This window comes from Lagenorhynchus albirostris, chromosome 3, assembly GCF_949774975.1.
Source record: "Lagenorhynchus albirostris chromosome 3, mLagAlb1.1, whole genome shotgun sequence".
NCBI lineage: Eukaryota > Metazoa > Chordata > Mammalia > Artiodactyla > Delphinidae > Lagenorhynchus > Lagenorhynchus albirostris.
The window spans coordinates 22,025,254-22,049,666 of NC_083097.1; the positions used below are offsets into that span (position 1 = coordinate 22,025,254).

The 24,413-nt window shown below is 33.3% G+C and overlaps 1 protein-coding gene across 2 annotated transcripts in view; it reads right to left on the minus strand.

The window, feature by feature from the left end:
* Positions 1-867: 867 nt before the first annotated feature.
* The window catches only part of CDH9 (cadherin 9), a 78,751-nt gene continuing 55,205 nt past the window's right edge, over positions 868-24,413 (minus strand). For both annotated transcript variants that reach the window (XM_060146005.1, XM_060146007.1), the window contains 5 exons: positions 10,791-10,927; positions 10,171-10,292; positions 5,752-5,869; positions 5,418-5,669; positions 868-1,355 (listed from right to left, as the gene is read on the minus strand). In XM_060146005.1, coding sequence (XP_060001988.1) covers positions 868-1,355; positions 5,418-5,669; positions 5,752-5,869; positions 10,171-10,292; positions 10,791-10,927 — 1,117 coding nt within the window. The remainder of the gene's footprint in view (positions 1,356-5,417; positions 5,670-5,751; positions 5,870-10,170; positions 10,293-10,790; positions 10,928-24,413) is intronic.

The window sequence follows — 24,413 nt, forward strand, 5'->3', positions numbered from 1 at the left end:
CCATAGGAAAGAATTGTACAAAAAAATTAAATTGTTCACAAGTATATTTATAATATTTTTGTATTGTAAATGTGTCTCACATCCTTATTGATGGGTAGACATCAGTGATTGAATAAACACTTGTCCATATTCAGGTGGTTGCAGGAGAAGATCACAACTTGTACCAAAGCTCACTATAGTCCTACCACATTCTATTTCCAAATTACATGCAATAATTTAGCTGCTTTTTCCCCTGAGTAAATCATGTTTTACCTTTAAAGATGTTTAAAAAATGTTATAAGTGAGATTAGAACTGCTTCTAGGAATTAAATAAAGTGAAATTTATTTTTATAAATACTATTTTATTTCACAAAAATATAAAAATATAAATATACATTTATAAAAATATGAATGAATTAACAGAAAGACATTCTTCAACTAAATAAATATGGCAGTAATAGTCATTCCTATTTCTTTAGAGATATATTTTTTCATATTAATTTACAAAGCAGTTGCACAAAGTTTCATTTAATAGTAAAGGTGACTGTCAGTCAGTTAAGAAAACATTATTTATAAAGTTCTTATATCTAAGCCAAGGCACAAAAAGCCTTTTATGTACTTTTTATCGGTTATTGATGTGATATACTTTCCTTCAGAGATTGTTAGTCAAAGAGGGTGAACTGGTTATTATTACTTTTTAAAATCTATGTCATTCGTGTTCATTCACAGAAACTTACTGATTAAGCAAACTTTTACTAAGACAACACCTAAGTATTGTTTGTAATTTTGATTTTTAAAAAATTTTCCTCCAAGGAAGAGAATGCAGGCCACTCCATCTAGTAACAAAGAGAGTACTTCCACTGATGTCCATGAAGTCATACCATACTCTTAATCTCGGTCACTATCATCACCCCCATACATATCAGCAAGTTTTTTAAAACGAGGCCCCCAGTCGCTGAGGTAACCATAATCTTGGTTACAATCTACTGTGGGAGATTCCAAAGAACTGAGTGAATCTGCTATGGAATCATTCCCTTCATAGGCGTACGTTGCCAGTGAATCATAAGGAGGTGCACTTGGGTCTGAGTCATTTTCTTTTAATCTTCGATGGATAAAATCTTGCACATCAATATTTTCCCACAGAGGTGCAGTCCTCCTTATCTGAAAAATTGTTTCAGGCATTACATCCCTTCTAAATTTACTATCTTCTCTTGCTTCTGGATTCCTTAATGTGCCAATGTCAAAAGCTTGGGTATCTTCTTCCCCGCCGCCTTCATCATTGTAGGTCACAATGTTGTCCCGGACATCGTCTTTTGAAATTATCAAAGGTTCCTTTTTTCTTTGCCTCTTCAATGCAGCAAACAGCACAACTAAAACTATTAACAAAAACAAACAAACAAAAAAAATACAACAACAACAAGAAGAAAAAACCAAAGAGAAAATTGTGAGATTCCATGATTCGGGTTTAAATTAATATAGCGCACTTTTGTATTTGTGACCTTGGTGTGGTGTAAGAAGTGTTAAGTTCATTTGGATATAAAGAGTAACTATCCTACACAAATACAGGATGATTTGGGCCAGTGACTGGATGTACTATATTGATAAAGAAACAGATACTGCAATGCCATTTATTTACTTTCAAGACTCAATCTCCTATGGGGCTCTGGCACTGAAAATCTTCAATTATGGCGAATGCATTTAGCCAACTATAAGTATGTAATACCTCATTCTTCCCCAATGCATGTTTGTTTCAAAATACTAAAATTCTAAAGCTACAATCATTATTATCCCAAGAGAAATTCAGTACCAATTTAATATTATCTTAAGGACTCAAGGGAATACAGGCAAAGTATTGCTCACATATATGCATATGTCATGTGTATATATATGTATAATACGTTATGTGAATATATATCATACATATGTACACACACACACACACACACACACACACATATATATGCTACTAATCTCATCTATTCCCATATGTCACATCTGTTTAATTTCTTTTATTGACCTGGTTTTGAAAGCCTGCTTAAAATCTGAAATATAACTCTGTAAGCTACAATATAAAATTAAAAACTCAAACTCATCCTTACCTTGTTCTCATCTTACAGATATTACCCTATTTCTGAGGACTTCCTTGATACATAGTTGCATTCAAACTTTGGGGCTGAAATGTTAATTGTGCTCCCTGTAAATGCTGTATTATTATTTACATGCTTATGTTATCAAGTTAACTATGAACTTCCCCACATATGACATACTTCCTTATTTCTTGTTATACTACTGGAATTTAAATTATTATGCATGTATTTGACAATGAACATTTGAAATATAAATATATTTTGAAATTAAAAATTACATTTTAAAACATAAGAAAGATCACATGATTTCCAACAAAATACGTTTCCATAGAAAATGAACCAAGTACATAATTTTATACATAAGAAAGTTAAGAATTAAAGAATATTTTCCAAAAGCATACTTATACATTTCTGGGGAGAAATAAAAACCAGGTTTTCCTTACTTTATGGAAGTTAAATGTTTTGTCAGTACTACTGAAGTCTCACTGAAAAATAAGAACATGTTGCCTCAGAAACCTACCATTCATTTTCTCAGTCTTTGTTTTGAGATTACACAAACTCATTTCCATTGAGACTGCACTTCACCATGGCCCTTGAGGCCTCTGTAACTACACTTAAGGCCCATACAATGCTATTGTCATATTGGCCAATACATTTTCCTCAGCTCTTACTAACTGGTAATAAGAAAACAAAAGATTCATTAGAAGTATCTTCACTAACCTCTGCAGATCAGGCTTTGGGTGCCGAGCTATATTCAGAATCATGTTGAAGACATTTTAAAAAACTTCTCATTAATAATGAGACATATCTATACTGTCTTCTGTTAAAGGATGATCATAAATTAAGTCCAACATAGACCTGAAATCCACAAATCTAGTGAATCATGCAGTAGAAAAACAGGGTTCTTTCTAAGTTTAATACTGAATGAATTAATTTATAAATTCTCTATGCATAGAAGAACAACCATATAGTTAAATAGTTTTAAGGGTTTCTTAACTAATATAATGTTTACGAACTTTCACAAATGGTCCTCAGAATCTGCTCTGAGGGTTTTCTGCTTTGTCAGGCCAGAATTATCTGCTTCTTTTCCCTTGACTGAGGTTTTTAATCTGGTGTATGTGAACGAAATTCAAAGAGACTAAGGTAAGGAGTAGAAAAAAATGCTATATTCTGTAATATAGAAAGTTATATTTTCACTATAACTTGAATTTAACATTTTTTTCTATTACGGATATCAGCATAAACTGTAGTGATAGTAACAGTATGTGTGACTTTTAAACCAATAGAAATCACAGATACTTTATATTGTATTATAGTTAGGATATATTACAAATAATCATTAGACTTGTTCTAGAACAAAGCACATACGACAATAATTAAACACGTTTTGCTTTTATGTATTTTGTTTAATTTGGATAAATGTATTTCCTTTTGTGTTACACGTCTTATTTTTATAAATTTAAATTATTATTCTAAATAGGTCCATAGCTTCATCTTCACTATGAAAGGTGTCCAAGGAACCAAAAAGATTAAAAAGCCCTGCCCTAGGTTTTAACCCGCTACTTTGCCTTGTAACATAGATATAAACTATGAATTACATTTCTTCAAACTGTATAGCAGGATAGGTCTAAAATATTATTGTCCATGCTATATCACCATTTTGCAAAAAGCAGACTCTTCTAACTTCAGAGATATAGAAACTATGTCCAGCCATTAGTATAAAGATGTGAAATAACAGCAAGGATGCTTAAAGAACTTCTATAATGAAACCTTATGAGTTAGAACCCATTTTAACTAAAATAATAGAAAATCATTCCACATTTAGGCAATAAATTGAGAAGGTAAAATACAGGAATTGTGTGCCTTCTATATTTCCTGGGGCAGAAAGATGGCAGACTTCTCAGAATAAAAGAAGCCTTCTAGGATTTCTGCGTAGAGAAAAATATTATCCAATTTAGTTGGATAATGTTATAATATCTAAACCTATCTTTTTGGGTGGATTATGTTCCCTCATGTATGCATGCATGTCTTTATGTGTTAGTATGTGTTATCTTAATATTGAAATTAAAAAATCAAATTTGAAATATACGTATTTCCATATTGTCCTAAATTAGGAAAGTAGAACTATTTGAGCAAATAAAGCAATATGATATCAGTAGCACTTAGCTAAAAGCGTAAGCCAACATTTAATCTCCATGAGGATACAAAAATATTTTATGGAGGAGTTGAACTTTCTAGCAGCAGGTGGAGATGTGGACTGCTGCTGCTGCTGATGGTAGTAGTGTGTTAAGTTCTAAACCATCCTACGAAAATGTTTTTCTAAATAGTTGGATCATCATAACTGAGACAAATGTTTTCCCCTCACTTTCATCAGTTCCCCACTGAAGTCCTGCAAGAATATCTGGCCAAAGGGATTTTATCCAGATAGCCTGAGAGGATTTGCAGTGAAAAGGAGCCAGCACATATGAGCATTGGGACATAAATTTGGCTAGCTCTCCTGCCCTAAGCATTCATTTTGGATGAATATTTGATGGAAACAAGTTTTGGGGGAATGTGTTACAGTGGAACAACTGTTTAATTGAATTAAATCATTGTCCTGTTAGGGCATGCTCAAAGAAAGCATTTGCACTTGGAAGCATGACTTTATTTAGAAAATATTGCTGGAGTAGGTATGACCACAATGCCATAGTGATATTTTAAGAAATGAGCTTAAAATTTAATTTGGTGTGTTGTGCCTACATTTAACAAATTTTATGAAAAAAAAAGTTTATCTTACTGTGACAAGTTAAATGCACTGGCCAATTCCATTTATGATATACATAACTTAGTATTTGTTAGGAATATTATTTGTAAAGTAGTCTTTTGTTTTGAGGATAATGCATAGAAAGGTGGATTCTGAAATAGAATAATCTGGGTTTTAATGCTAGTTAAAACACTTTCTGAATGAGTGACTTTGTGTAAGTTATCTAACCTTTCTGTAGAAGAATAAAAGCATTTACCTTATAGAGTTGATATGAAAATTAAATCAATTATTAAATGAAATGTCCTTAGAAATGGGACGATCTTAGTTAACACTAAACACTATAAATATAAAACATATTTTAAAATATACGTATATATCACTAGCTATTATATCCTTGTTTTCGGTCTCTTTAAAGCTAGAACTATCCACAGTCAAAAACTCAATTGTTTTTCAATTGGAAGAACAATTTTAATAACAAGTTAAAATTTTCAGCCTTTAGCTCTAAAGAAGAGTGCTTTTCAGTGTGCAATCACTGGGTAATGAGGGAGAGAATTCCTTGAGTTGAATGAGCATATCTCAGGGGCATATCTTTCAGGGGCATAGTTTACCAAGTAGTATGACGACACAGAGAAGGATAGCGATGAGAGCTCCTGTGCTCAGGCCAGCAGAGAGGACCAAGGCCTCGGCATTGCAGGACTGCATGTTACCTTGATTATCACAGGCACACACACGAATGGTGAGTGTGCCAGTGCTGCTTTGGATTGGATAATCATTGTCAAAGATTAAAATTGGCAGCAGATACGTGCTCATTTTGTTGCGGCTATACCCATCTTTTCGAGTCATGATTCCTGCTGTATTATCTGAAAAAACAAAAAGTCAGACCAGTTTTAAAATTTTGCCTCTTAAGGTTTCATAATATTTGTCTTCAAAAATGTTCTGTACCTTTATTATCTACAATGGTGAAGTTTGGATTGAGGGGAAATTCTGGCACTGGTTCAAAGAAGAATTTGTGGCCTCGGGGAGGATCATCTTTGTCCATGACACTGACAGTCTGAATCAACTAAAACCAAAGAAAAATTAATTAAATAGAGCACACAAAGCAACTCTTGTTATTACGAGATATTTTAAATCAATGTTTGAGCTTTAAATATATCACTGAAATTAAATACTGAAATTAAACAAAAAATTCCATTTTCAGAAAATTTTGCCAAGATTTTTTTTGTAGTTCTGTCTAATGTAACTTATTTAACGAAGAATGAAAAATGCCCATCAAGTATCAGTTTGCAGAGCACCTCTATGGATCATTATCTGATTCCTGGCCACTATAGTATCCAAGAAAAGAAAAGAAAAATTTGATCACGCCAGTCTTTTGTCTTTTAACATTGTTAATATATACTACCAGCCCATTTTATTATGAATTGGTTACCAATATTTTGCCTCCACGAGATAATGATTGTTTCAAAGGCAAAGGACATAACAGAGGTGTTTTTTTTAAAAAAAACAAAAGTGCTTAGCACAACCACTCCTGGAGATTAAGGAAACTATAAATATAGTTTTGGGAATATGAGCAATATGCCATATAATATGAGAAAGGAGAAGATTTTAAAGCTGTGGGGCACCATAATTACAATCATATTGCATACTTTATTCAAATTGTTTGCTCTTCTTTTTAATGGTATTTGCAAAATTTAGAAGAATATACAAATAAATTCTTCTAAAGTTTTGTAAAATCATTGTTGAATTTGAGAAATTATAGCACCTCTCCGCTGTGCTCCCTGTAGGTCAGAGGTGTACCATAGTGTGAAGATGGAGCAGCAAATGACAGGTTGGGCAGAAAAATTCCATTGAGCATTTTATTGTGGATAAAACACAGAGCTACACATCAGGGTGCCTGTTTTCCAGTCCTGGGTCTGCCGTCTGTGTGATTTATAATTACAGTCATTTAATTACCATTACTTTCAAACTTCTCTTCTACAAAAACAAATAGTGGCGCCACTTCCAGGTATAATAGTCTAACATTCTGTGATGAAGAATTATTAGAATTTCACAGTAGTTTAATGTATCCATTGTTTTGGTTATTGTGTATCTTTTATGGCCATACCAACCTGCATACTCACTAGTTAATACTTTTTCCTCTTTGATATTAACTATAATTTTGTTCATTTTATTGACAGAGACACATGTAACCTTATGTTTCTTTATACAATACTTCTGAAAGTGCATAATTATTAATATAAACTTGATATGATTTTTCTCCTTACAAGATTGGCACATGACATAGAAAAATTTATATAAGATCTAATATTCTTGCTCAAACTTCTGTTCCAGAATAGCAATAATGTAACAAATATTTAGTAATATTTTAATCATAAACATCATTGATCCTTTCATTGTATGACTCTGAGTTCTTGAAATGATTAGATGAGCCATTGTTTAAACATATTTTAAGAGAGAATATATATCAGTAGCTTGACATCTATATTATGTTTTATTTTTAACCTTGTTAAATTTAACAGGAAAATTGTTTTCCGATTATATGAACAATGACATAGACATGTTAATAGCAGTAGTATATATTAAAAGAATTTTAATTAGTTAATATCAATTATACTTTATCATTATCAAATATTAATTTCGTAATATATAAATAACTCACATGAAACAATAAAAAAGCATGCTAATAGATAAATAAGTAAAGAATATCTACAGGCTATTATCAGTTGACTTTGTGTTCCTTCAAATTATATGTTTAAGACCTAATCCCCAGTACCTGTGTTGTGACTTTATTTGGAATAAGCTCTTTGCAGGTGTAATCAAGTTAAGATGAGGTCATACCGAATTAAGGTGGACCCTAATCCAGTGAATGGAGTTCTCACAAAAAGAGGGAAATATGGACACAAATAGAGATACAGAAATAATATCATATAACAATGGAGACAGAGATTGGAGTAATTTGGGTCCACAAACCAAGGAACGCTAAGAATCACCAGCAAACACAGAGGCTAGGAAGTGGCAAGGAAGGATCCTCCCCTAAAGCCTTCTGAGAGAGCATGAACCTGCTGACACATTGATTCTGGACTTCTAGCCTCCAGAACCGTGTCAAAGAATACATTTCTGTTGTTTCAAGCTATCTAGTTTGTGTAAATTTGTCATGGTAGCCTTGGGAAACTAACATAGCTATAAAATGTTTAGCCTCAATAATTTTGGAGGAATTCATGTTAAAATTATTAATGAGGGCTTCCCTGGTGGCGCAGTGGTTGAGAGTCTGTCTGCCGATGCAGGGGACACGGGTTCGTGCCCCAGTCCGGGAGGATCCCACATAATGCCGAGCGGCTGGGCCCGTGAGCCATGGCCGCTGAGCCTGCGCGTCCGGAGCCTGTGCTCCACAACGGGAGAGGCCACAACAGTGAGAAGCCCACGTACCGCCAAAAAAAAAAAAAAATTATGAGATTTTACATATTGGTAGATAGTATTTAAAATTTAGTGTTGCCCAATAAATGAGCAATTATACACATTTGGTGGAAGTTATTACTAGGTATATAACATATTCTGAGCACTATTTGGAAGCATTGATGAGTATTTATAGATAAAATTTATTTCTTCTTTGAGGATTTCATCAAAGAAAAATGATTCCAGGTAGTATACAACTATACATGTATTATAATGCTCACTGTAGTGCTGTCTGCTAGAGTAACATTTTGTTGGTAAACCAAATTTCCATTAATAAATGGGTATTTGAATAAGCTAACTAATGTGTAGCTATGCTCTGAAAAGTAAGCAGCAAATTAAAAATAATCGAACTGAGAATATGCCCATTACTTGTTACGAAGTGAAAAAAGGAAAACAATTTTTTTTTTTTTTTTTTTTGCGGTATGCAGGCCTCTCACTGCTGTGGCCTCTCCCGTTGCGGAGCACAGGTTCCGGATGCGTAGGCTCAGCGGCCATGGCTCACGGGCCTAGCCGCTCCGCGGCATGTGGGATCTTCCCGGACCGGGGCAGGAATCCTTGTCCCCTGCATTGGCAGGCGGACTCTCAACCACTGCGCCACCAGGGAAGCCCAGGAAAACAATTTTTAATCCAAATAACTGTGTAATGATTCTTTGCTGGTGTAAAGAAAATAAAAACTTCATTTGTATTTCTGTGTATGTAAGTGGAATGTGGTATGTACCTCTTTCTTAGTCTGCTTGAGCTGCCATAACAAAACACCATATACTGAATGGCTTAAATAGCAGAAATTTATTTTCTCACAATTCTGGAGGTTGGAAGACCGAGATCAGTGTATCAGCATAGTGGGCTTCTAGTGAGAGGTCTCTTCCTGGCTTTCAGACAGCTTCCTTCTTGCTACATCTTCACATAGCCTTTCCTTTGATCGTGTGTATGACAATAGAGGGTGATCTCTTCTTTAACGGACACTAATACTGTCAGATCAGAGCCCCACTTTATGACCTCATTTAACCTTAATTCCTTCCTTATAGACCCCCATCTTCAGATGATACAGCCACACTGGGGGATAGGGCTTCAACATATGAATTCTGAGGGGGCAGAAATATTCAGTTCATTATAATCTCTACTGGAATAGAAGAAAGACTATATTTCACTTTATTTTCTATATTAAAAGAACATGATAGAATTATATATGATTCTTACCATCTACCTACTTTTTCCTCAAGGAAATATCTAAATAACTCGTTAAAATTTCTTTCAATAACATTTATGTAGTTTGTATTTGTAAAATACAGTATTTGTATTTGTAAAATACTGTAGTAGTGTAAAAAATGAACATATTCTGCATTTTCTTAAAATTACTTTAGAGATACCTGAAATATTACTTTATATGAGGACTTTTTAACTCTTGTACACTTTTTTATCTCACTAATATTAAAGTCAAAAAATCAGAAACAAAATATAACTTGTCTCAAACCAAAATGTCCTGATTGAGCAACTCAAAGTAGCAAAATGTAATCAACAAGACAATTATTATGATTTCCTTTATATTAACACAATTTTATTTTCATACTTCATGTTTTATTTAATAATGTATGTTCATTCTATTTATGATTATAGCTCAGTATCAGTATGATTATGAATCCAGGTAGGAAATTTTTATATATGTGATATTCATTATGTACCTAGTCTATAAATTAAAGCATATATTATAATTTTTCCTATTATATCATAGATTATAAAATATTTAAAAAATCATCTTTTTAAGATTATTGTGATTTTTTTGGTAAGGAGAGATAAACAAGTGACGAGGAAGACTGACAATAGTTTGCATGAAAAAAAATGTGCAAGTAAATTAATGTAGTGTCATCTGCCTTTGTGAAGAGAAAATTTTTTTTTAAGTTTATAATAACTTACCTGCCCAGGTTTTGCATTTTCACAGACAAATGTTTCATAGTACATGGCAAGCTCTGGAGCATGGTCATTTATATCCAGAATTCTGATGAAAACAGGAATGCGGCTACTTTGTTTTGAGTTATCTGCAATGAGAACATGTGTAAGATTTCAGTCTCATTTACAGAGTAGTAGTGATATTGCTTGCCCCGTTTGTAACTTAGCAACAGATCATTTCTGGGGTGTTCACTTCTTGATTGGATTGCTGATGGATATCTCAGCTTTCTTACACGGTTCAGATGAAGAGCATGACAGAAAGAGGAGAATATAATTGAGAGTGAATATTATTTGTAAGAGATAATTTTCTTAGACTGATTAATTATTTTTATAAGGTTAGATTATATTTTTATCCTACAGTGAGATGTAAAAGAAAATCAAGTTTAAAATAAAATGAATATTTGATAATCATTAAAATAATTTAAAAATCCAACACATTCTAAATCATTTCTCTCAGCTCTTGCTGAGAGAATTAATTCAGCAAGAGTGGAAATTCATTCCACTCAAGTAAAAGAGTCTACTTAATGCTATTATTTTACTATTTTGGTGAAAAATAATGTGTTCAGGTGGATGTATTTCCAACTTACTTATCTCTGTGGCTGTAATGGTGATGTTATGCCAAGGGGTTGACTCCCGGTCAAGAGGCTTCAAAGTGAAAATAGAACCATTTTCTGAGTGAATACTGAAAATCCGGTCCATATCCGAATGCCGATCAACAGAGTATCTAGCAGAAAAGAGACTCATAATTCCAGGCATTGTTTTAAAATTATTAATTCATCTACCATTTCTTAAAATTATAGGCAGTTCACATGATGGTCTGATAAATATGACAAGTAAAATACCGATAATTTTCTTGAATTTTTATTTAATGTAATTGTCATTTAGATAATTTGATGTAGTTGGCTGTTTTCATTATTACTATTCTATGATATGTGTACTTCAGAGTCCTTAGTTATACTCATGAATCCTTGTGGCAGCTTTTAAGTGAGTTTTTAATTGTCACTTGATTAATTTATCCTATCATAGACCTATTGCAGTGCTTGAGACATATTAAAGTCATATTAAAGTTGATAGAGTCAATTGCATTGGATAAATTGAAATTATGTTGAAAATAACACATAAAAACATATGTCCACAGAGTCCTTAATAAGTGAATATGCAGAGGCTGTTGTAAAATACATGGCTCTTGAATGGTTCTCTATTCAAAGATCATTTCAGCTGAATCAAAGGTCTTCCTCCAATCTCTCCCTTTAGCCTTTTCCAAATAAAAACTGAAATGACAAAGAACCACAGATGTACTAGCTACCATTTTTGCATGTTTGAGATTTCTGCTGCTGAGTGTTTAATTGAGCCATGTAGGAATCTAATTGTGTCTCAAACATTAATGTTCATATGAGTCACATGGGGATCTTGGTAAAAACAGATTCTGATTCAGTAAGTCTAGTGTGGGAACTGTTATTCTGCATTCCTAAAAACTCTTAGGTGAATCCCATGTTGTGAAGTCCATAGATAAGGCTTTGTATAGCAAGGTTAAGACCATGAGATAAACTGGTTAGAATAAGGACAGCCAAAGGAGCAACAATGACAAGAGAACTAACACACTAATCAGCATCTGGTGGCATCCTCATTTTTCTAGGTTTCTATTAAAGACACTTGGCAAATGAACTCCCTTTTAATCTGGTGAATTAGGGAATTAACAACTCCCGTTATAAATCCATAATATATCCACTGTCAGGCACTGACTTTGACAAAAAATAGACATTTAGGTTTCTAAACATTGTGAAACATTGGCAATTTTTAAAATATTGGATAAAAGTACATTTATCTAAATTCGATGATTTCTTTGGGTTATTTTAATAAAGAACATGTGACTTAGTCCATTATTATAAGGACTGTGCTTAACTTAAGGGATCCGTTAGTAAACTCAGATTTCAAAAATTTTAACAACGTAATATAGTATATGATGGTGCTTACCTAATTTACTTTCTGCTAAATTTTGTAAAATTATTGTTTCAAACTCAAAAATACTGCTTCAAAGTGAGTATTTGGGCATGTGGAAAATATACATATTACATGTATATATATATTAGATTTCATCTCAAAGATAAAATAGCTAAAATCTTAGCATAGTTGGTCTCAGATTTCTTCCTGTACCTCACTCCCAAAATAAGAAACCAGGACATTCACCTTGTTATCCTTTGGAAGTGTTGTGCAGTGTACAATAGAGCTACGTGGAAATGGTAGTATTCCCTTATTTTTGCAATAATTATGATTGTAATTTTTCTACATGGTTGCTATAAAAAGAATTTGGGGATTTAGAAAAAAAAAACTCATGTGACATATGGTCGCTGCCCAAGATTAACTATCCTTCTGGGGTGGGAAATCCTAAGTAAATAGAGAAAAATTTTAAACCTAAATATAAAAATAATTATATAAAAATGCATAGTAGTGTATATATTTCCTAGAAGCAAAAGTTATGTTGAGTTTTTACTAAGCATTCATTGTCAGACAAGGATCTGAGAAAGTTCTTATTTTTTAAAATACTCATTGATGTACTAAGATCAAGAATAAAAGTCATATGAAATTTTCTTTTTAATTTTTATTGCTTAAATAGTGCTAAGACAAAAGATAATAGAGTGTTTCCTATGTCTACGTTTCAATCCTCCTACAATTTAGTTCCTAATGTGGCCTGAGAAACATTGGAACATTTAAACATTAAACATTGGAACATTTAAAAAATGGGTTTTTTTTCCTGAAGTACTTACACCAAATTCTGCTTATGAATACAAACAATCCTAAAAGGAACACAAAGAAAGCAAATAAAAGAGCATAACCACATAACCACATCTATGTGTTGAATGAATTTCAATTCATAATATTCACCTGTATATATTTATCTCCATTATTGGAAAGGTCAGTCGTTAACCATTATCTGCTTATCGCTGAATAGATCTTGGATTCCTTCCTATCACTTGCATCAAAGATCAGAAGTAAATTAAAAATCGCTTTTTACCCATTGCTACATGCCCTAGAGATTAGCATGGAGATTTCTATGATTGAGGAATAGTTAACAATTCTAACATTATACAAATCTAGCTTTGGCTCACTTTGAGCTTATGTGGGATCAAAATAGGTCTGTGTTTCTGGCTGCCCTACTCTTAGGTTCAACCTTGAAAAGCACTGTTTTCAAGTTAATAATTCATGAAGGAGAGGCACTTTGATGATTTTTAAATAGTTCACTTTAACATTAACACTGCAAACTTCCAGATCTGTATTTATAAATTTGCCCCACTGCAAATGATGTCTTGCAGTTTTTCAAAGCCCAGAGATAATTTTCATTTATTTATCAGCCAGTGCTCTATTTTCAACACAGAATAGGATGTTCTGGTTTACCTATTAATAATAAGTACACTGGATTACAACAAATGACCAAAAAGAACCTGTTAAACACATAACGCGAGACAAAACTGTCTCTATATCCCAGCAGATGGCTTATTAAAACAATACTTTATTGATCTCATTATATTGAATTTATAGCAATAAGTTTTAAAAAAGATCATTGGCATAATTTTTTGAATGAATATGTTTTGCAGAAACAGGAGCCAATCACATAGGCAGCAAAAATAACAAGGTAAAAAGATCACAAGTGAGCTGACACTGTGGAAGCTGAACTCTGGTTCTAGTTTGTTTGTTTTTTAAGCTCTACAATTAAGAATTAAACACATAGCAGATCCCTATATTTTCACCTACTACAAAAAAACATGTAAATTAAATTACACCAGAACAAATCAGTAATATGTAGGAATACATCAAAGATAGTATTCCTTTTCCTTTCCTGAATTCCAGGTACATCTTCCACTAAGTCAATATAATTAGGCTATGAGTTTGCTCATTCCTTTCCAGGTACTGCTTTCCAGAAATGTGTTTTCTAGCTACAAACTATGAAACCTTCCTTGAGAATGGCTATACTGCTTCAACAAATAGTTCAAACCTTTATTTTTTTCCAAATATTATTGACATGATTTTAAAATTACTATTATTTTACTCTAATAAAATCAAGCAAATATTAAAGAAGTACTGGTATATATGAAGGCACTTATTCCAGTTTATGGTGGAATCATGTACATTTTATGGTGACATAACTAAATTTCTCACCAGCAAGTTTGTTTTGTATTTACTTCTCTATTTGACTGTGGTAGAACTGATTTCTTCTAAAATTCGTTGAACCTTTAAATATGTTGAGCATAAAATTGGTGTGAAATGAGACAACATGTTCTTTCAGAACCTGTAAAGCTATAATCAACCCTATAACTTAGGAAATCCATGATTACTAATGAGGTGAAGTGGAGCTGACAACAGCTGCTAATTGTAACCATAATCTTACGTTGCAAGTGGCAGATGTATTTCAGAAAATATGTTTGTTGAACAGATTTACTGGTGGGTGAGAATTACTTCCCAAACTGTCCCTGGAAAATGTTCCATGATGTTTATCATAGCCTATTTCTGCTCTGGGGATCAGTCATCCTTCTAAATGCTATCAGAGCAAATGAAAGAGTTAAATATTATAATGTTATCTCCTTGTTGAATTATTGCTGTTTTTTCACACTATAATTGAATATCTAAAGCTTTTTTTTTGCATACATTTTTATGCTAACAGGAGTCAGTCTAATGTTATATTTTCAGGCATGGCCTTATATTTTGTCAGACTTGACAGTATAATTTTAGGAACATAATTTCAGATTCATTTGTTCTCCAAATATTTTTCTTCCCTTTGTCATAATTCTTGAGATTTTACAGGTAAAACTACTGCTCATTGTTTTTTCAAGACTTGAGTACCCTATAAAAAGTAAATATTTTTGGAAGAGCTATGGACTTAAAAAGGTATTAGCCACTTTTATATACCATAAAACAAGGTTGCAAGTTTTACTATCAGTCTCTGCTCAAGAAATTTTTCTCCTAAAATTGTATCATGAGGAAATTGTCAGATGTATATCTCCAGACAATCTAAATTTTCATCAGTGATGCATTACCTACATGATAGTATGTTATCTATACAATAGAAGTTTATCAAGAACTGTAATGACATTAGCAAATATTCACAAGTAGTAAAATACATAAACCCATATATATTATATAAGCTCTAATTAAAAAAATAGGAGATTGATAAACTATTTAAAAGATGAAGTACTTGATGGAAGTAGAATAAATAGCACTGGAGTATCTACTGAGGGGAGAATTATAGATGTCTTATTTGCTACAAAATTACCTATGCAGTCCATTTTTTCTAAAATGAATGGCTACAATTATATTATCAAAAACATGTTCAAAATGATATTTTGAATGTCCTCTTCAAATATAAAATGACAGGGGCTGGATTTACCACACACACACACACACCCTGCCAAAACCCACTAAAATCCAAATAAAAAATATATATGAAACAATTATTTTTGAAGCATTGGATACCAGGAGACAGAGAGGGTAATTCCTGAGAAAAGAGGAAGAAATAAGGTGATCCTCAAAACTGGCTGCTGCCTGGGAGGGTTTCTAAACAATAATGCAGGAAGTGGGAGCCCAGATGGAGCCTGTCAATCCCTTGAATTCAGGAGATAATGCTGAGAGTCCAGGGAGACCAAGGTGGGTAGAATTTGCTGGGCAGAGGACTTCATAGGATAGAGCTTCACAGAGAGAGAGCCACAGGAATATTAAGAGGATCCTGCTCAACTCTTCAGCTGAGTGCTAATCAGAGCATGCATGAGAGCAGATAAAATGAAGCCATAGATGTAACCAATTATAAGGGCCAGAGGGAGCACAATTGAACTGGCATGTGTCTGGAAATAATTCCCATCAGCCAAAGTAGAAAACTCATAACTCATGGGGCTTTGGTAGAATTTCAGAACTGTCTTACTTGATTTATGGGGCAAAATTAGATCTAGACAAAGGGCTGCTAAAGCAAGGGCCAAAAGGTTTAAGCTGTTTCAAGTAACTTAGCCACACATCTGAACACAGATCAATAGTATTTATAGAAATGAAAAGCTATCACACAGTTAACACAGCATAAACACAATACTTGTCAGGCAATCAAAAATCACAGGTAAGCAAAAATGGGAAATGTGACTGCAAAGAAAAATCTGTCAATTGAAACTAACCCAGAAATGACACGGTTGACAGAATTAGCTGACAGTGGTATTTAAAAAGTTATTTAAAATGCATTCTCTATATTTAACTAGAGGAAAGGTTAAGGAAATAATATAGGTAGATAAATAGATAGATATAGATATATATCTTCCATAGAACTTCTAGAGGAGAAACTACAGTCTGTGAGTTGAAAATTATACTCTGATGGAATTAAAGCAGGTTAGATATTGCAGGAAAAAAAAATAGTAAACTTGAAGGTGAATGGGAAATATTTTAAATAATTAAGGTGGGGGGATTAAAAATTAGAGCACCAGTGAGCTGTGTTGCACTTTCAAGACACCTAACATAATTAAATGATCTAAAAGAGAGGAGGGTAGGGTAAAATTATTGAAGAAAGAGTGGTTGAAAAGTTTTCCAAGTTTGAGAAAACTCATAAACTCACAGATCCAAGAAGCTTAATAAACTTCAAGTACAAAATATATGAAGCATGTTATAGAAAATCACATCGTAATCAAATTGCTTAAAACCAGTGACAAAATTTAAATGCATCCTAAGGAACAACTAAGTTACAAAGAGAAAAAATAAACATAAAGGCAGTGAAAAATCTTTACTATAGAGCTAGGTAAAAAAAAAAAAAAAAACTACCCTCAATCTAAAATTCTATACCCAGCAAAAAAAAAAAAAAAACAAAGAAATGAAAGAGTGATAACATAAAAAAAGGAAATAAAAAGGAATGCAAAATAAAATACAGTATTAATCCAAAGAAAGCAGAAAATAAGAAAGATGAAACAAAGATTGAGCAATAAGAAAACAAATAGCAAGATGATAAATTAGACCTAATAGTATCAATAGTCACATTAAATATTCATGGTCTAAACATCACAATTAAAAGGAACAGAATGTTACATTGTGCAATAAAGCAAAACACAGCTATATGATTCTATAAGGAACATATTTTAAATACAAAAGCAGAAACTGACTAATAGCATCATACTTAATAATGAAAAACTAATTTCTTCATAAGGCAAGGAGGAAGGAAAGGACTTCTCTTCTTATCACTTCTATTTAGCATTGTCCTGGACATTCTTGCCAGTGCAATAAAGCAACAAAAAATACAAAATATGTTCTTGATATATAGACATAAACCCACAAAACATGGCTGAAAAAACCCTCCATGAGTGGAGAAATGCACATTGTATATGGATTAATATATTCAATATCATTAAGTTATTATCAATTCTACCTACATTGATCAATGGACTCAACACAATCCCAATGAAAATTTCAGGAGACTCTTTTATAGCACTTGATATATGAAAATGTAAAGGGCCTAGAATTACCAAGCAACTTCAGGTAGAAAAAAAAAAAAGTTAAATGATGAATACTACCTAATTTACAGACTTTTTTTATAAAGCTATACAACAGTATGCCATTTTTGTAAACATAGATAAATATATAATTGGAATAGAAGAGACAGTCCAGAGTTAGTTTCATACTTATATAAACAATTGAGTTTTGACAAATGTACAAAGTTTATTCAGTGAAAAGTATAGTCTTTTCAACCAATGGTGCAGGAAACATATAGGAAACTAACCATATACAAAAAAGAAAAAAAACCTTTGATCCATAACTCACACCATATAAAAATTAACTTAAAATGAATCATAGATATAAATATGACTAAAAGCAATAAATCTCCTACATGAAAAAAAACAATGAGAATTTTGAGATTAGGCAGATGCTTCCTATATAAGACACTAAAAGCTTCATCCATAAATTTAAAAGTTAATAAACTGGATTTTACTAAAATTGAGAATTTTTGCTTTTTGAAAGTCACTTTAAGGAAATGGATATACAATCCACTGACTTGGGGAGAATATATTTGCAAATCATATATCTGATAAAGGACTTGTATCCAGTGTGTGTGTGTTTGTGTGTGTTTGTGTGTGTGTTTGTGTGTGTTTGTGTGTGTGTGTGTGTGTGTGTGTGTCTTCAAATCAATAACAAAGACATAACCCAGTAAAATTTAGGCAAATTTTGAATAGACACTTCATCAAAAAACATATATTGGTGACATATAAACATATGAAAAAAATTCTCAACATCATTAGCCATAAAGGTAATGGAGATATTATTATACATCTATTAGAATGGCTAAAATTAAAATAGTTGACAGTACCAAGGGTTGGTGAGGATGTAGAGAAATTGGAACCATCACACATGCTGATAGGAATTTAAAATTGTATAACCATTTTAAAAGTTAGATATATAACCACCACATGTTCCAATCATAACCCTCCTAGATATTTACTCTAGAAAAGTGAATGCATGTAACTATACAAATACTGATACACAAGTATTTGTATGTGTACTTATATACAAATGTGTGTAAATGTATTATAATATCCAAGTATTTGAAACAACTCAAAATATCAATAAATAAGTACAGATAAGCAATGAACAGATAAGCAAATTGTGGTATTTCCACACTTTGGAATACTATTCAGCAATTAGAAAATTAAACTATTAATGTACACAACAATATGGAAAATCTCAAGATAGTTATGCTAAATGAAAGAAGTTGGACAGAAGAGAATAAATACTGTATGATTTCATTTGTATAAAGTCAAGAAAATCCAATCAAATTTAATCTGTATTGCCATAAAGTAGTTCATTGTTTGCCTGGGAACAGGGTTTGGTTCCAGGATGTTTGGGAGGGAAGTATTACAAAGGGGAATTAGGAAACTTTGGGGGACGATTTTGGGGATATTTTAATAGGTGTACTAACATGCTTCACCCACCAGTGGGCTGGTACTTGCCCTGGGACCAGCCTCATCAGCCAGTGGGCAGGCACAAGCCCCAGGATCCCCTGGGCCCCATCCCTACCCCACAGAAGGCTGGCACCAACTCTGGGGCCCCTGGTCCCTGAAACCAGAGACTCCAAGACCCAGCTCTGCCACTAGTGCCCAGAACTAGCCACAGTACCCAACATCACCCACTTGTGGGCAGACACCAGTCCAGGGATCCCCTGGGACCTCACCCTGTCCAACAACAGGCTGACATGAAATTCAGGATCCCTGGCCCCACAATCACCCCAGTCACCAGCTCTGCCCACCTGTGGGCCAGTAATAGCCCCGGGATATCTGGGGCCCCAGAGCCAGCTACCATGTCACCCTGCCCCTTGAGACCCAGCAGCCTGCAGCCTCCACACAAGGCAGAGCCTGGTAACCAACTAGACCTGGGGCCAGCCACTCCTACCAGACCATCTGCAATACTCAATCTGCCTCAACGGAAGAACCATGCAGGCCACATGAGGGCACCCCTAGAGGATATAGCTCTGGTGACTAGAGGGGAGTGCACTGCTGGAGCACATGGGATATCTACTACAAAAGGTCACTTCCAGGGTCAGGAAATGTAACCAACCTACCAAATACATAGAAATAAAAACAGCAGATTAGGCAAAATGAGGTGACAGAGCAATATGTTCCAAATGAAGGAACAAGATAATACCCCACAAGAAGGAGTAAGTGAAGTGGAGAGAAGCAATCAACACAATAAAGAGTTCAAGGTAATGATCATAAAAATGTTCAAAGAACTTGGGAGAAGATTGGATGAACAAAGTGACAAGTTAGAAGATTTTAACAAAGAGTTAAGAAAATATAAAGAAGAACCAAAATACATGAGGAATACAATAACTGAAATAAAAAATAGACCAGAATGAATCAACAGATTAGATGATACAGTAGAACACATCAGCAAGCTGGAAGAAGACAGAGTAGTGGAAATCACTGAAGCTGAACAACAAAAAGAAAAAAAATAATAAAAATAAAGGAGGACAACTTAAGAGACCTCTAGTACAACATTAAGCATAATAAGATTCACATTTTGAGGTCCAGAAGGAGAAGAGAGAGAAAGGGGCAGAGAACATATTTGAAGACATTATAGCAGAAAACTTCCCTAACCTGAGAAAGGGAACAGGCATTCAGGCCAAGAAGCAGAGTCCAAAACAGGATCAACCCAAAGAGGACCACACCAAGATATATTATAACTAAATTACAAAAATTAAAGATAAAGAGAGAATATTAAAAGCAGCAAGGAAAAAGCCACAAATTATGTACAAGGGAATTCCCATAAGGCTATCAGTCAGCTTTTCAGCAGTTACTATACAGGCCAGAAGGGAGTGACACAGTATATTTAAAGTGATGAAAAGGGAAAAACCTACAAGCAATAATACTCTCCCGGGCAAGGTTTCATTCAGATTTGATGGAGATATCAAAAGTTTTACAGACAAGCCAAATCTAAAGAGTTCCGCACCACCAAACCAAATTTAAAGAAAAAGGATTTCTCTGAGTAGAAAAGAAAAGCAGAACTAGAAATAGAAAATTACAAAAGGAAAAATCTCTTTTGTAAAGATAAGTATACAGTAAAGGTAGTAAATCAACGATGTATGAAGCTAGTAGGAAGGTTAAAAGACCAAAGTGGTAAAATCATCTATATATATATAATAAATAACTAAGGGATACACAAAACAAAAAGATGTAAAATATGTCAAAACAGTAAATGTGGAGTGGGGCTGGGGAGTAAAAAATGCAGGGTTGTTAAAGTTTGAGTTTAAGAGATCTGAAACTTAAAATAATCATATATATATGGATGGCTATATATAAACCTCATGGTAACAACCTCACGGTAACTCTCAACAAACAAAAGTTCAGGACCAGATGTCTTCACAGATGAATTCTACCAAACATTTATAGAAGAGTTATTACCTATCCTTCTCAAATTATTCCAAAAATTTAAAGAAGAATGAATAATTGCGAACTCATACCAAGAGGCCAGCATCATCCTGATACCACTCAAGCATCTATAGCAGATACATACATGCAAATGGAAAGGAATCCAAGCAAAACACTAAAGGCAGCCATCAAATCAAAAGGGAGAAGAGAAAACGAAGAAGATAGGAACAAAAAAGAACTATAAAACCACCCCTAAACAATTAACAAAATGGCAGTAGTTACTTACCTCTCAGCAATTACTTTAAATGTAAATGGACTAAGTGAAAAAAACATAATGACCCAAAACCTTTGGGATACAGCAAAAACAGGTCTAAGAGGGAGGTTTATAGCAAGAAAAGCCTATCTCAGGAAACAAGAAAAACCTCAAAGAAACAACCTAACTTTACATCTAAAGGAACTAGGAAAAAAAGAAAAAATAAAATCCAAAGTTAGTAGAAGGAAAGCAGTTATAAAGATAAGAGCAGAAATAAATGAAATAGAGACCAAAAAAAAAAAAAAACCACAATAGGAAAGATCAATAAAACTAGGAGCTGGTTCTTGGTAAAGATAAACAAAACTGATAAACTTTTAGCCAGACACTTTAAGAAGAAAGAGAGAGGGCCCAAATTAACAAAATCAGAAATGAAAAAGGAGAAGTTACAACCTACATCACAGAAATACAAAGGATCATGAGAGATTATTGTGAACAATTATACACCAAGAAAATGGACAACCTAGAAGAAATGGACAAATTCTTAGAAATGTGCAACCTCCCAAGATTGAACCAGGAAGAAATAGAAAATTATTATTTTATTACCAGTAATAAAATTGAATCAGTAATTTAAAAAAAAATCCCAACAAACAAAAATCCAGGACCAGATATTTTCTCAGATGAATGCTACCAAACATTTATAGAAGAGTTAACACCAATCTCTCAAACTATATTCCAAAAAATTAAAAAGGATAAGAGGTCAGCATCATCCTGATACCAAAACCAGATGAAGATAACACAAAAAAATTACAAGCCTATACCACTGATGAACAAAGATGCAAGAATCCATAACAAAATGTTAGCAAAATGAATTCAACAATACATTAAAAGGTTCATACCCCATGATCAAATGGGGTTTATCCCAGGGAAGAAAGGATGGTTCAGTATTTGCAAATCAATGTGATATACCACATTAACAAATTGAAGAATAAAAATCATATGATCTTTCAATAGATGCAGAAAAAGCTTTTGACAAAATTCAACATTCATTTATATAAGAAAAAAACTCTCCACAAAGTGGGTGTAGATGGACTATACCTCAACATAAAGAAGGCCATATATTACAAGCCCACAGCTAAAATCATACTCAGTGTTGAAAAGCTGAAAGAGTTTCTCTAAAATCAGTAACAAGACCTGGATACACACTTTCACCACTTTTATTCAACATAGTTTTGGAAGTCCTAGCCACAGCAGTCAGACAAGAAAAAGAAATAAAAGTCATCCAGATTAGAAAGGAAGAATAAAAACTGTCACTGTTTGCAGATGACATGATACTACACTTAGAAAATCCTAAAGATGCCACCAAAAAAATACTAGAACTCATCAATAATTTGGTAAAGTTGGAAGATACAAAATTATTGATAATATACAGAAATCTGTTGTATTTCTAGACACTAAAAATGAACTATCAGAAAGAGAAATTAAGAAGACAATACCATTTACAATCACATCAAAAAGAATAAAATACGTAGGAATAAATCTAAAGAGGTTAAGGACCTGTACTTGCTAAACTATGCAACACTGATGAAAGAAATTGAAGAATACACAAACAGATGGAAAGATATACCATGTTCATGGATTATAAGAATCAGTTCTGTGTATAATGTATATAAAATATCCATATTCCCTAAGGCAACCTACAGAATCAATACAATCTCTATCAAAATACCAAAGTGATTTCTCACAGAGCTAGAAGAAATATTCTAAAATTTGTATGAAACATGAAAGACCCTGAATAGCCAAAACAATCTTGAGAAAGAAGAACAAAGCTGGAGGTATCATGAGCTCTGATTTCAAACTATACTACAAAGCTACAGCAATCAAAACAGTATGGTACTCGTACAAAAACAGGCACATAAATCATTGAAACAGAACCTGCACTTACATGGGCAATCTACCACAAAGGAGGCAAAAATATACAATGGAGAAAAGATAGTCTCTTCAATGAGTGGTTGTGGGAAAACTGGATGGATACATTTAGAAGAATCAAACTGGACTACTTTTACACACCATGCATAAAAATAAATTCAAAATGGATTAAAGACTTAAATGTAAGAACTGCAACCATAAAAGTTCTAAAAGAAAACATGGGCAATAAGCTCTTTGACATTGGTCTTAGTAATATTTTTTGGATATATCTACTCAAGCAAGGGAAACAAAAGCAAAAATAAATAAATGGGACTTAATCAAACTAAAAAGTTTTTGACCAGTGAAAGAAACAATCAACAAAATGAAATGGCTGCCTACTGAATGGAAGAAGATATCTGCAAATGATAGATCCAGTAAGTGGTTAATAGCCAAAATAGATCCAATAAGTGGTTAATAGCGAAAATATACAAAAACCGAACAACCTGTTTAAAAGATGGGCAGAGGTTCTGAATAGACGTGTTTTCAAAGACATGTAGATGGTGAACAGGCACATGAAAAGATGCTCAACATCACTCATCATCAGGGAAATGCAAATCAAAACCACAGTGAGATATCACCTCGCAACTGTCATAATGCTATTATCAAAAAACAACAAACAACAAAGGTTGACAGGATGTGTACAAAAGGGAACTCTCATGCACTGTTGGTGGGAATATAAATTGGTGCAGCCAATGTGGGAAACAGTGTGGAGATTCATCAAAACTATTAAAACCAAACTACCATATGATCCAGCAGTTCCACCTGGATATTTATCCAAAGAAAAAGAAAACACTCATTAGAAAAGATATATGCACCCCTACGTTTATTGCAGCATTGTTTACAATATCCAAGATATGGAAGCAACCTAAGTTCCCAGTGGTAAATGAATGGATAAAGAAGATGTGGTATATATGCATATATACACAATGGAATATTACTTAGCCATCAAAAGAATGAAATTATGCCATTTGTGACAGCATGGATGGATCTAGAGTAAATAAAATAAGTCAGAGAAAGACACATACTGTATGATTTTGCTTGTATGTGAAATGTAAAAAGCAAAACAAATGATCAAACATAACAAAACAGAAACAGTTATAGATACAGAGAACAGATAATTT